General features: G+C 38.7%; 1 protein-coding gene across 2 annotated transcripts in view; it reads right to left on the bottom strand.

The window, feature by feature from the left end:
• Nucleotides 1–14,446, bottom strand: part of ERP44 (endoplasmic reticulum protein 44) — a 120,926-nt gene that overhangs the window by 17,662 nt on the left and 88,818 nt on the right. For both annotated transcript variants that reach the window (XM_038388560.2, XM_043508535.1), the window contains exons 7-9: nt 7,266–7,323; nt 5,733–5,849; nt 459–570 (exon numbers count right to left, since the gene is read on the bottom strand). In XM_038388560.2, the coding sequence (XP_038244488.1) occupies nt 459–570; nt 5,733–5,849; nt 7,266–7,323 (287 nt within the window). The remainder of the gene's footprint in view (nt 1–458; nt 571–5,732; nt 5,850–7,265; nt 7,324–14,446) is intronic.

Below are 14,446 nucleotides of genomic sequence, written 5' to 3'. Positions count from 1 at the left end.
TGAAAATATTAAGGTCTTGGTAAATTTATGAATAAAATCTGAGGTATTATGTACATTACAGTAACAAACACGGATGAAGGAATGACTGTAAACAAGCAAACACATTAAAATAATAAAAATGTTCTGAGAAATTGTTTTGGTTATAATATAATATAGATTACAAAATTTAAGTTTATAGGTCATAAAAATTCAACTGTATGAATCCCATATATAAAATAAGCATTTCTGAAGTAACTGTTTATAATAAATAGTTTATATTTCAGTAGTGCCCAGAGGAGCCAATAGGTTTAGGGTCTCTTTGTGCTAAGCACTATAGAAGTAAACATGATCCCTTGCCCTAAAGAGTTTTAAAATTAGAGTGCTGCTCTAACTATTTATGCATTTTTTAGCATTTGGCTGAATAAAAAAATGTTAGTATGCCTACAAAGTGATAGGGTAAGGCAATAATAATTAGTGACCTTTTTCACTTATTAATTGTCGTGCCACTTCCTGCTGGAATTTTTCTAAACTCTCCAAATCATCTTTCATGTGGAAAAGTATAAGAAAAGGAAGGCCTTCTTCTGTCAATTCCTGCAGAAAGAAAGAAAGATACCAAATGAGAAACACACCTGATTTCTTCCAATACACAACATATATTTTATGCAATTTAGTGATATTTCTAGTTAGGTAGGACCACAACTTTACAGCCAGTTGATAGAATAGGATAATCAATAATGAGGCAGGAGACATAATACAAAAGAATAAATAAGAGATTTAACTAAACTGCAGTACAATTTAGAACCAGGTACAAAAGACTTACGATGGCATGCCTGAGGTTGTTGCCATCAGACTTATTTAAAAATAAAGTAACTACAGCCTCAACCTTGCAAAACAAAAAACCCACACAATCCCATATCTCCTTACAGGCCAATACCAACCATTCTGTTCTTCAGTATCTAAACTGACTAGTAGTCAACTTTCAGATTTATTTCAATCTATCGATGATCTTTAAAATCCTAAATAACTTGGATTCGCTTATCTGAAACTTTACCTATACCCCATCACAACAGTTCAGACCTTTTTGGATGGGCTTGCTCTTTATTTCCAGGATGAATCTCTCTGCAGTGGGTGTTCAGGTTGTCTTAGTAGAGGACAAACTTATGAATTTACTCCTTCAGTTTACCAGAGCACAATTTCAGCTAACTTGAGGGTATAATGCAAGACTTACCCAGTTTATTCTTCCTTTGATTTTTCCCCCCATCCCTGCATATTTTTTTCTTTTCATGATTGCTATTTTGTATGGGTGGGAGAGCTCATTTTGTGCCTACGTGATTACATTTTCATGTACATTTTGTAAGACTACCCTAGGGTATACTGTCCAGTGCTTTGCCCATCATTAAATGATTTATGCAATGATGCTTCCACTGTATCCTCTGGGTATTACATAGATGTATAGATATAGATCTGACTGTTCTACAGATTTATAGATCTCCCTGTTAGGTAATATTTCCTGATATTCATCCCATCCTATCTTTATAGTATATGTAAACTGCTATATCTCCCCTTAGTAGTCTTTCAGCAAAGCACAATCTCACTAGTTAGCCTTATAGAGAAGGGCTGTTACCTTCCTGCAATGCATTGGTTCTGCGTACAGCATGCAACTCAAAAAACAGACTTTATTTATAAGTGTTTCATGTTGCAAATTCCTTGCTATTTTCTAAGTGCTGCACCTATGGTTTCCAAAGATCCCTCTCCTATTAAACACAGAATACCATGATGTGTTACATGTAATAATGCTATATTGCCTACAACCAAATACCACTCCTTCCATCATAGAAGTTTCTTGGTGGCTAACCATTCTAATACCCCTACTAGACACTCAGTTGATTTCCCCCCCTTTAAAATAGACTCTTGCTTGTCAGCACTGTCCAATGACAGACAGGCTTTAGTTCCTAAAAAAGGGACAGGCCCTTGTCTCTGGAGGTTGCTTTTTAAAAATGGTGTGCCTGAACTCAATTAACTGAGATAAATCCTTTTTCTAACATGCACTCCTAGTTCATATTCTCTTCTTTCCTCACATTTAGAGAAGATTTTGTCCATTCTACCACCAAATCTAAATCTCTTGGGACATATTTTTACATGCAGAGAGATGCTGTGGTAAATGCTTTACCCTACAAGTAATTGGAAGGATTTGTCTGAACTTTCTTTTTCCCAGGGTGAGCTAGCTGGTTGTCATCTGAACATTCAAGAAGCAGTGTTGGAGTCAGACCAAGGTTGGTCTTTTACAGGAATTTTTAAAAACTTTCTGAAAGTCCATTTGTACTTCATGTAACTCCTGTACCAATCATTTTTACCACGTCTACTACTTTCTCTCCCCCACCAAAATAATCTTCATATTTAACCATGTTTGTTCCTAGTCAGTTCTACCCACATGAGATGAGTTGGGCCCTCTGCCACCCTTCATATGAGACAACAAGAAAAAGTATCTGCTTGTGCTGTGGTATTTGTGGTCCCATTTCATCTCTAGCTTTTACACATTTTTCTAGAATTGAAATACAAAGTGGAGAACTTGGATATTTAGACTGAAATGTCACCTTCCCTCCTGGGAGAGGAAAAGCATCTGCTGCACTGTCCACACAGTCTATCCCTTTAATAATATATATTCAGTATACAACTAAGGTCATATTAGTAAAGTTATTTCCCTCAAATCCCTCAAATGGCAGGTTGTCAACAGAGTTGGCTAGAAAGACTGAAAGCATTTGAAATATTTATGAACAGTGGGGAGTGGGAGTCACAATTCCCAACCTTCCACCCCAATTATTTTGGTCATCTCTAATCATTAGCTATGTTGACTTCCTTACTTGTCTAGAAAAAAGTGAAATCTAAGGACACCTTCATCAAAGAGATTCCTTTGGTTTTCCTGCTGACCTATCCTCAAGGATCCTGTCTTCTCTGCCAAAGGCCAGCACGTGTTGCCTAACAAATGAACAAGTTACTGTAGTATTCTTCAGACTCTGAACTAAATGCCCAGTACAACTAGTGTGTACATACTGAGTTAGGCCTCCTACACTCACGTCATTGGTTCCAGTCTGGCAGCACTTTTCTGCTCCCCCGTATCATTTCTATTTCAAGGCTAAAATCCAGGACTGGAGTGTTGTCTGTGGGATTTATTAAATGCAGTCCAACACAGGTATTATTTGGTTTGCCTTTCCAGTCTAATTCTCTACCGGGTCTGGATGATCAGCGAATGGAACAGCTACTTGTCTCACTTTCTGGACTTCTCTCCTGCAACTGCTCTTTGTTTTGCATGGAGTGCACTGAAAGATGTTTTCCTCCAGGCATAACCTCCCAGAGCTTTTCTGTAGGTCTTCACGGAACCATTAACCCTTTTCAGAATAAAATCTGAACCTGCCATTCAGCATGTTATATCACATGGTTTCCTCTGACTTCGAAGTGTTTGTACTTTACAAATTTAACTGCTTTCTCAACAGATTGATTAACCTGTGATCACACTTATTTTCTTCTATTTTGAGAGATATTACTGGATCCTATGGTATTTCTCCATTTTAAGAACAGAGAATCTCTCAGACTGGCAGAGAGCTTCAAAATGGAAGAAACTTCTTGAAGTTCAACCACTCTATTTTGTCTAATGTCACAATGAATAACTCTGCTCTGAATTCCCAATTGTGTGGCCAGTATGCACACATAACGAATCTGATATTAAAAACAATTTAAACAAAGCAAATCAGGGAAATTAATTTACCAATACTGAGTTCAATTTAAAATTAATTTCTAATGATTTAATGTTGAACTCTCTTTTTATTTACCTCATATTTTATAACACATACTGGCAAGTCAAAGAAATACAGCTTAAAACATTGACGACAATGCTTCATACTTCTGTTTTAAAAATATTAGTCATTATATACTAAATGTCTAATTACTATAAAATTACAAGCAGGCAGAAGTATCAGAATTCTGGTATGTTTGAAATAGTTTGGCTACTGGCAGCACTGAGTTTTTAAACAAATGTTGCTAAGCAAAATGTCAATTTGGAATGACCTGGGATTGCAAGTATCTGCCTAAGTAAACAGGAGTGGAGATTCACAAGAGCACTAGAAAAATTGGGACAGAAACTTGATACAAACTTACAATGATGAACCTTGGTTTCTAGGGATCAGAATCTGATTTCACTGTGGGAAAAGTACACTAAAAATCCATCATGCAGTTCTAAAAATGCTAAATACCTGGCATCTTTTGCACGTGAAATGCAAATGAAGAATTAAAAATTGCGTTTAACAGAAGTTTCTGCTGAAAAGTCTAAATGCTGATTAAAAAATTACACTTAGCATGGTCTATCTCACAAAATAATTTTTTCTCTGTCTTCTGCCCCGTTATGGAAGCTAACAGAATAATTTGAGCACAGTCAAAATTGCACAGGATACCGCAGGTAGTGGAGAAAGCTAAAAAGCCCCACAAAAGAGAATTCAGGATGATTCTTCAGTTTATATATCATCATGTGGCTAACACACTGCAATATGTTAGAACTGCATCACAGGTTTTAACAGGTGCTGTAGTCTAAATGTGCTGAGTGAGTTCAATATATTATTGAGTGAGTTCAATATAGTGAGTTCAATATATTATTTTATTTTAGTTTGTATGTTTACACATTTACACTTAAATTATAATTTAGGGGTGGGAATACAGAAAGGAGAGAAAACATAAGGAGGCAGAGAATACAATGAAGGAAGGAAAAAAAACACACTGTAAAGGGAACAGAGAGGAGATGAGAAATACTAAGAACAATCCAGGAAAAGATACATCTTGATTTATTAAAGGAAGAAATGTGGTGGAAAATAGAAAGGGAAGGGAAGGTCAACCAAAAGCAAGACAGACGTAGTAAGCTCTGTTGGTTGAATAAGGCTCAGCAAATATTAATAAATTTTACAGGTATTCATAGAATAATTTAATATTTTTGTGGCATTCAGCCAACTCTATAGCTTGTCAAATACTATTCAGCAAATACATATTACATTAATGCTTGTGGAGGCTGGCAAATATATTCAGTAAATTTTTTTCCTATTAAGTTATATTTTAAATAATTCATTAAATAGAAAGATGACTGACAACATTTTATAACTAATGACATTGTACTACAGTTTTATTCCTTTACATTATTTGTGGTAACATGCCCACTGCATTTTTCACCCTGGCTAGCAGGTATTTCAAGCTCACAGTATAATAATCATGAATACTATGCATACATACAATGCCTTTCACATAAGGATTTTACAGCACCTCAAAATCTCTATGCAAAAGATCTTGTACCTATTTAAGATGGGTGAACAGAAGCACAGAAAAGTTAAGTGATACACCAAGGTCGCAGCACTATACCTACACCTATATTTCAGACAACTTTATACCCTCATCACAGATCTTCAATACTTCCAAAATGATCCACATATTCTCATCTATAATCTCCTATACTCAACTAGTACATTAATTATCCACTAACCTCCCTCCAATTCACCCTTCACTAAGAGCTGAGAAACAAAGTAAACAGAAAACTGAAGTGCAACTATTTTATACAAAAGGTAAAATAAATGCAGGGAAGGTGACTGACAGGGTGTAACTGAGTTCTAGAGAGAGTGAGTTTATTTTTGAAAGAGCAGACTGATGAAAAAAGCAGAATAATTGAGTAAATGAAATAAATGGAAAAAGCAGAAAGGTGGAAGAAAAAAAGCAATCCTTACCTCTCCATTCTCAAATGTAATTTCACGAACAAGAGGCACACATTTATCTTGCGTCCATGCATAAGTCAAATCAAAATTGGTCATAGAACCTAAGTATACCATATCTGGAGCATTTTCCTGTTTTTTAAAAAAATGTTTTGATTATTCTTATTTGAAAATAAGTAAATACTATATTACCTAAAGGGAGACCAAGTACGTGACATGGAAATAGTGGTAGAGTGCATATATAGTTGTGGGACAGGACTGCAATGAAGAGTTGTGTTCAGACAAATGCATTACATATGCAATTCCCAAACTATGGCTTTAAAGAACATTAAACAAATAGCTATATACAATAGCTTATACAACCAACTCCACTTTACAAGTTAATGTTAAAAATAAAAATCTGATACAATTTTGCATCTGTTAAAAAGGGAGGATTAGAATAAATTAATTAAGATTTATTTTAGAATTTTGTAGGGTTGCTGATAAATAATAACTTGGTCTATGAAGGACTGCAAGATTTCAACTGCACGCAGAAGTTAGGTTTCTTAAGAATGGTGTTTACAAAAACACTGAAAAAATTAACAGGATGGAGAGAAACTGGAATCTCAGGGCTGATTAAACTTACACTGCCAGAGAAACATTGTTAAATTGTGGCAGGCTTTCTTTTTGTACTTTTGGTATTTGACTCTGAAGAAAACTGCATGACTTCTACTGTAGTTACTTGTGGTTAGTGTCAGGGAAGCAAACTGTCAAATGCTAAGGGAGTGATAAGAGGCACAGATTCAAAAGTGACCTTCTAGACTCTTCCTGCAGCAAAGCATGTTTGGAAACCCATCTGATTTTTTTTTAGTTACCTTTCATTGTATTTGTCTGTCTGCTGTCTTAGTTTAAAATAAGGAGCCCTTGTTAAGGTTTCATTGAGATTTAAAAAGGAAAAACTGAGCATTTCCTTTTATGGTGGATTTTTTACGAATAAAAACTATACATACATTTCATTATTATGAATGACAGCTTGGTAACTTCTGTGATTATATAATTAACGTTAAGAGAATGTTTTCTTCAGAAAATAGAACAGCAGACACCTGTAGATAAGTCATCTAATATCAGGTGCAAGAGAAAGTGAGAGAAGGTGTGGTAAACATCACCTGCTTTGAGGAAAACAAAATCTACTAAATAAGATACAAAGGCAGAATTTGGCAATGCACATTGAAAAAAAATTTCTGGACAAAAGAAACAGAAGTGAGACATCTGACAAATGTGTCACTTTTCTGGAAAAAAAACTCTCTCATTTCAGGAAAGTCATAAATTTGAAATAATTAAATGTAGGTGTGTACGTTTATTTTTTCATTGTTAGACTAAGACCACTTCAACTCCCAAATTCAGAACCATTACTTCCCATGTTCATATATTTCTTTTTCTAGATAAAATATTCAGCTATAAAACAATTGAAAAAATTGAGAAGCAGAAAAACATTAAATTATCTAAACTTCCATAAAACCAAATTTAATACACATAATGAAAACAAGCAACATAAATAGTTAAACTTACCCCTGGTGGCTTGTAGATTATGTTGTCCCCACTAAATCTCTCTGGTTTTGAAATAGGCCTAAATAAAAGCAGTGAAGAAATATGCTTTAGTAATGACAGATAAATATTAAATTGCTTAGATAATGAAAGCAATAATCCACTTGGTTGAAATTGCTATGATATCTCATTTATTTTTTAGGTACCCATTCATTACCATTTTTGAGCACCAAGAAACTGATCTTCCAATTAAGGTACTAGAGGGATCAACTGGAATTGGGTGTGAGGGGACAGGGAGAGGAAGATGTGGAATTAAGATTAACAGGTTTTGGTGAATGTAGGGAGTTTCATAGTGTAAGTGATGCACATTGATGAATATAATCTAACTTTGTATAATGAAGTTTTTTGTTTTTGATAACAGGGGTTTGGATACAAGAGGTTCTAATATATTGGTGCATCTTCTCCTGATTACTAAACCACATTACTTTGTATAATTTAAAGGTTATCTTCAAAGGATTTTTTAAAAGTGTTGGTCCTTTTTGCTTCTTCATGATGTAAAGGCAGCCTGAAAAAAGAGAGTGTGTATGTGAGGGGAAAGAGTTGTCTGCATTAATAAAGCTTTTTTTCCTGCTTACTCTTTCAACTGGAGATTCAACTCTTGTCTACTCTGGAACTCTATAGATGACTAGAAAACTAATGAAATTAAGACTTCACAAAAGGTTAAATTAAAACCTGAGTGACAGAACAAACAAAAAATTAAGTCAAGACTGCTTAAAAAGAAGTTACCTTTCTTACAGTAACTGGAGTTCTCAGAGATGTGTGGTCCATATATATTCCAGTCTTGGTGCGCATGTGCCTCATGCTGTTGATATTGGAATCTTTTGGTCAGCAGTGTTCGGTGAGGCCATGCCTGCATCCTGAATGTCCTCCTGCTCCTGTACTGAGGACATACAGGGCGGGGAGGGCCCAATAGCCACTCAGTTTCTTTATTACCACAAAATTCAGGAGTTAAAACACTTCAGAGTAATAGGGAAGGAGGATGGGTTGTGAATATATGTGGACATCTCAAAGAACTCCAGATCATTTAACAAAACTGTAACAAATACTAACTCAAGAACTTGATCCAAAGTTCTTTCATCCACTTCAATGGGCCTTAGATCAGGCCCCTAATTATTAAAGCATAATTCATATCAGAAAGGTAGGTCCTTAATTCTTCATTAATAATTAGAAAAAAGAATCTAGTGTTTATGGTTTATTGATTTAATCTGTATATTCCACAGGGAGCAAAACCAAATATCTTAATGTTTCTTTTCCTGTTACTACGTAATACAGAGTTTAGTTTTTCCAATAAAAAGCAAGTCAAACACTGATAAACACAAGTTAACTCTATTCCATCTTTCCCAATAAATTGCTCTCTTACATCTAGTTTCTATCAGTGTTGAGACAGTAGTTTCTCACCATTAGTTATATAAAATTTACTTATAGCTGACCTAAGAAAAGCCAATGGATCCCATGTAGTTGCATTTTTGCAATTGTGATTTGATAAAACACAAATCCCCATATAATCTCTAACAGCCCACATTTTTCTTTGCTTCATTTAAACTAATTGCCCTCCCTCTTGCTTCTAGTGTTTATGCCCTTCAAATACTTGCATCTGTTTCTATCTTCCTACCGTAGTTGTCATTTTGACCATGAGATATATATTTAATTACTTTTATTGTACTCCAGGTACAGAAGACAACTCTCCAGCAATGCATAATTATATGCATATTAATAAAAGGAGTTTTCTAACTTATTTGCCTGCCTCCTTGTATTTCCCATTTTCCTTTGGGCATACATAACTCAAAAACCAAAAGATACAACCACAATGTGATGGACCACTACCCGCCCCCTTAATAAAGGAACTACACTAAGGCAACTTCCCATGTACAAAATTGTCTTTCACTGTATCAGACTCAAAAGTAGGTGTGGAAACAGAAGTATCTCAGCTACTATCAGCTCATACACCTGTAGAAAAGAAAAACAAAGTTCTGGAGTACAATCTTTTGTGCCATTTCTTTTATCAAGACCCTCTTCTGTCTCCTTCCACTTCAATCACTGGTCATGTGTATGTAACCACCACTACTGAGTTCAGCACAATTAAAATCAAACAGCAGTGGAGTGCACTACATTAAAGAAAACAGCTCTAATGGTAAAAGACACGCCTTTTATAAAGTGATCAACAAAGAAAAATGAAAACAAGTTTCATTTTGTGCCATGATTTTTCTTTCTTTCTTTCTTTCTTGGTGAATAAAGGCGGTCTACAAGGTCTTATTGTGTTTCAGTGCCTCAAATTCAAGCGTCCTGTCTATTCTTTGTTTTATCTGGAATACTATGGATGACTAGATATAAAAGACTCTAAGCAAATTAAACCTGGTTGAGGGGGGAAATGATTAAGGGCTTGTCTACACAGGATGTTAGTACATGGCAAGCTAGGGTGTGAATCTACAGTGCACTAGCTTGTAAGTTCCCATTCCTATTATTCATCATCTATCATACACATAGATTCTTTTTCTCACTTTCCCACCGATGATTAAAACACAATCATGGACTGCATACATATAGTTTCTAAAACATTCCTCAAACTGTAAAATCAATTCTTCCACTTCCAAAATCACTAGGGTTCTTCCTTGAATTCCCTATATTATGTCAATATCTTTCTAGTACTAAAAAGTGATTTCCCTCCTCCTCCTGACAGCTTCTTCTGATTCCATTTGGGTTCTGTACAACTTTCCACACTGTGGACCATAGCACCTTCCCAATCTACCTCTGCAGTTACAGCCTCCGTAGTTTCACTCCCATTAACCAACATATTCTTAGTCTCTGGTGTTTATTCGTCCTCTTTGCAAAGACCTCTCCTATAAGGTTCAGTCTACAACTCTCTTCTTTCTTATCCATCTTGTTCATAAGCAGTGAAGACTAACTTTTACACTGGTGATATTTCAACTCTGATTTTCTTTATAATTCTTTGAAATTGTGCCCACCCAGCCAATCCTCTCCATGTACCATAACAAGTAAAATTGTGGCTTTGTTTCAACTTCCTTTCCTTAAACAATTTAAAGACAGCACTGCAAAAGCAGCATTGTCTTGAGGGTGATTTGTGAGGTGATCTACTTTTCCTGCAAAACGAAAAACATCTGAGATACTCCTGTATAGAAAGATGCACGCTGGGACTTTCTTTCCAGACTTCCAATACGGGATGTCGAAATGCCCATAGTGATCCTGGGAGAACCTGCCAATCCCTTGCTCCCATGACTCATGAAGCCTTACACTCGGAACCTAGATAGCAGCAAGGAGTGCTTCAACAACAGGTGCAGCAGGTGCTAAATGACTGTTGAATGTGCCTTTGGCTGATTAAAGGATTGCTGGTGCTGCCTTTTTGGCAGGTTAGATCTCAGAGAGGAAAATATTCCAATGGTCACTGCGACTTGCTGTACTCTGCATAATATTTGTGAAGCGAAGGGGGAAAAGTTTCCTGAGGGGTGGAGTACTGAAGTACATCAGTTAGCTGCTGATTTTGAGCAGCCAGATACCAGGGCAATTAGAGGGGCATAGCAGGGGGCTATTCGAAATAGGGAGGCTTTGAAGGAGCATTTTGACACCGATTCCCAGTAATGTGTCTTTATGTCCTTTAATGACCCCTATAGGGCTTACTTCCTGAGCATTAACTGTACTGAGCAAATATTTCTGCCTACAGTCACTGTGTTTGATATTAGCACCAACTAATGCATGTATGACACAAAGACTCATTTTATTTCAAAAATTAAAGTTTAATAACAGAACAAACATTTTGTCAAACAGGGAACAGTCTCTTGCTTACGGCTCTCACAGCTGTATCTCCAACTTTCACTGTGGAGTGCACAGGATAGTGTGAGGAACCAGGAAAATGTACTCCTGGGGGAATTCTGCACCACTGCACATATTGCATGTGCTGTGCATATTTTTATCATTTTTATTTAAATTATTTATTTATTTATTTCACAGAAAATCGCTTCTACTGAACAGTTGCTGCAGTTCCGCCTTTTGCCCACCAGTGAGCACTGTGGCACTAGAACACAGCAGCTGCTCCTGGCCAGCCCCGTTATGATAGGGAAGAGAAAGGGCCTGCCTTCTTCACAGCACCTGTTGGGCCAGATCAGGAGACAGGGGATATAGGGAGACAGACAGCATGGGATTGCTTCGGGGCAGGGGAGAGGGTTAGATAGGGACTCATAAGGGCTAGTGGGGGAGGACAGACTGGGGCAGAGGCTGAATGGGAGTGGAGGTACAGGGCCACATGGGAGAGGGGGAGGGCGTATGGGTTGAGTGGGGGCACAGACACACATGGGGACGGGGTGCAAGGACACACTGGGGAACAAAGACACATGGGAACAGGGGCAGATGTGCTTGGATGAATGAGGGAGGCTAGAGGTCAGCCAGAGTCTGCATGGGAGATGCTCCCTAGCAATCCCTCCCCACGCCCCCCCAAAAACCTGTTCCATACTTTTCCCACCCATACCCAACAACTCTTCAAGTTCATACACAGGCTCCTTTCCAGCAATTACTTCCCTCTCTCTCAGCTGCTCTGTTAGCTCTGACTCCCCCAAGCCTTTGACTGCTTCTGAGGGGTGCGGGAAATACGGTTCTATATTGTAGTTTAAATGAATTATTACTCAGAGTTCTGTATTAATATGCCTAGTAAGGAATCTATTTGTCAAAAAACATTTCCTGAATCTTTTTGTTGTCTGTATTGTTACAGACATACTTGCTGACAGGTACTTGGAAATTAATTACAAAAATAATTGAAACTGGTGTGATTATATTATATTATTTTGACAAATAAAATATGCAGAATTTTGCAGAATTTTAACATATTGGGTGCAGAATTTTTAATTTTTGGCGCAGAATTCCCCCAGGAGTAAACATGTAAGGAATGTGGTGTGGGAGTTTGGGGAGGGCAAGGAATGGAGTTCAGTATTGGCTTCAGGGGAATTGTGCACAGATGTGCTCAAACTGAAGTGCAATGAGGGACTTGAGCATCTCTGTCTGGCCCTCCAGTAGCTTTATCATCTGCTCCTGCCACTGTGTCCTTTCCAGGCTATCCTGCCTGAGTCTTTCGTTAATTGATTCCCTCCACCCTCTTGTTTCGCTATGTGATGCGTCTGTTGACTGCAGCACGTCACAAAACATATCCTTACTCCTCCTGGTTTGCCTCCTTATCTGTATGGCCGTACCAAATTCACAGCCTTGAAAAACACATCATGGACCATGAAATCTGGTCTTCTGTGTGCTTTTACCCTATACTATACAGATTTCATGGCAGCATTTCTCAAATTGGGGGTCCTGTCCCAGAAGGGAGTTGTGGGGGAGGGGAGTTCACAAGTTTATTTTAGGGGGGTCTCAGTATTGCCACCCTTACTTCTGCACTGTTTTCAGAGCTGGGCGGCTGGAGAGTGGTGGCTGCTGACTGAAGGCCCAGCTCTGCACAGAGCAGTGCAGAAGTAAGGGTGGCAATACCATACCATGCCATCCTTAATTCTGCTCGACTGCTGGTGGCAGCTCTACCTTCAGAGCTGGGCTCTTGGTTAGCAGCTGCCACTCTCCAGCTGCCCAGCTCTGAATGCTGCATCGCTGCCAGCAGCAGCGCAGGAGTAAGGGTAGCAGTACCGTAAACACCCCCCCACACACACACACACAATAACCTTGCGACCCCCACAACTCCTTTTTGGGTCAGGACTCCTACAATTACACCACCATGAAATTTCAGATTTAAATAGATATCATAAAATTTAAAATTTTTAAAATACTATGACTGTGAAATTGACCAAAATGGATTGTGCATTTGGTAGGGCCCTACTTAGCTGACGGAGGAGCTCCACTGATGCGGCAGATTGGGTCCTCAAGGGCACAACTGCAGAAGCCAAAGAAACAATGAAAGACAGTATTGTGAGTTCACTTACAGTCATGAATCACAAAAGTTACACATACTTATTTCTCGCTGTCCCTTTACTAGCACAGAGTTTGGCAACAGTCTGAAAAATGGTGAGGTCAGCTGGGGGGTAGAGGGGTAATGGGTTTTGAAGGGGGGAGTGGGCAAGAAAGGACAAAGGGTCTGGGTGATTTGTAAAGAAGGTCACTACACATGCCTCGGGAGAGTGTTCTGAATATTGGCACCTTTTGCAACAGGCGGGGGTAATTGAACCTGATATCTCACTCCTGAGAGTAATCCAGGAAGCAAGGGTACATCTCCCACATGCATGCGGCTTCAGACCAGGTCCATATGCTGCTCGCCTGTGTGCCACTCTGGTCCCCGCTGAAATTTCCAGTTTGTGCAGCAACAAACCCTACAGTGAAACAATGCAACTCTGCCAAGGAACCTTCGGCAGAGAATTGCAGAATACCTACAGGAAAGTTTTTTAGAGATCTCTATGGAGGATTTGCAAGCCATCCTGGTGTACATTAACGAACTTTTCCACCAGGCCCCCACTGCACAGATGTATAGGCTCATTTGTTAATTTCTGTTCCTTGTGCCTCCTCTCCCACATAAAGTATGCGAGAGCTCAATCTCCTCTCACCATGCAGTATCAAAGCACAATGCATGCTTACCAGAGCTTGCATCTCCTTCTTCAGGCATGCCAGAGCGCTGGAACTGGCTAGACTCCCTGGAGTGGAAAAGAGGTCCTGATTCGCCACTCCACAAGATGACACTGTGGTGTGTTCCACATTCTTCTCCAACTCAACTTCTTTGTCTACCACTTTGTTCTTGGGGTTGACTCGACTGATCGCTGCCTCCAGTCCCCCTGAAGTATTCATGGAGCTCTTGGTGGTGGAGGTGTGGTCGCCAGTGAGGATGGCATGCAGTTCCTTCTAGAAGTGGCATGTCTTCAGCACTGCACCAGAACAACAGTTGGCCTCCCTGGCCTTCTGGTACGCCTGCCTCAGCTTCTTGATCTTAGCACAGCACTGCTGCATGTCCCTCTTGTATCCCTTCTCTGGCATCTCACTAGCTATCTGCCTGTAGGTATCAAAGTTCCTACAGCTGGAGCGAAGCTGCAACTGCACAGCTTCCTCTTTCCACAGATCCAGCAAGGCCAACAGCTCTAGTGTGCTCCATGCAGGAGCATGTCTACTGCGGAAAGCAGGCATGGTCAGCTGGGAAAATGCTGTGTGAACTGTCCATGCTGAGC

This window comes from Dermochelys coriacea, chromosome 2 (assembly GCF_009764565.3).
Source record: "Dermochelys coriacea isolate rDerCor1 chromosome 2, rDerCor1.pri.v4, whole genome shotgun sequence".
Taxonomy (NCBI): Eukaryota; Metazoa; Chordata; order Testudines; family Dermochelyidae; genus Dermochelys; species Dermochelys coriacea.
Note: the sequence above shows the minus strand (reverse complement) of the source record. Positions and strands in the feature narration are given on the sequence as shown.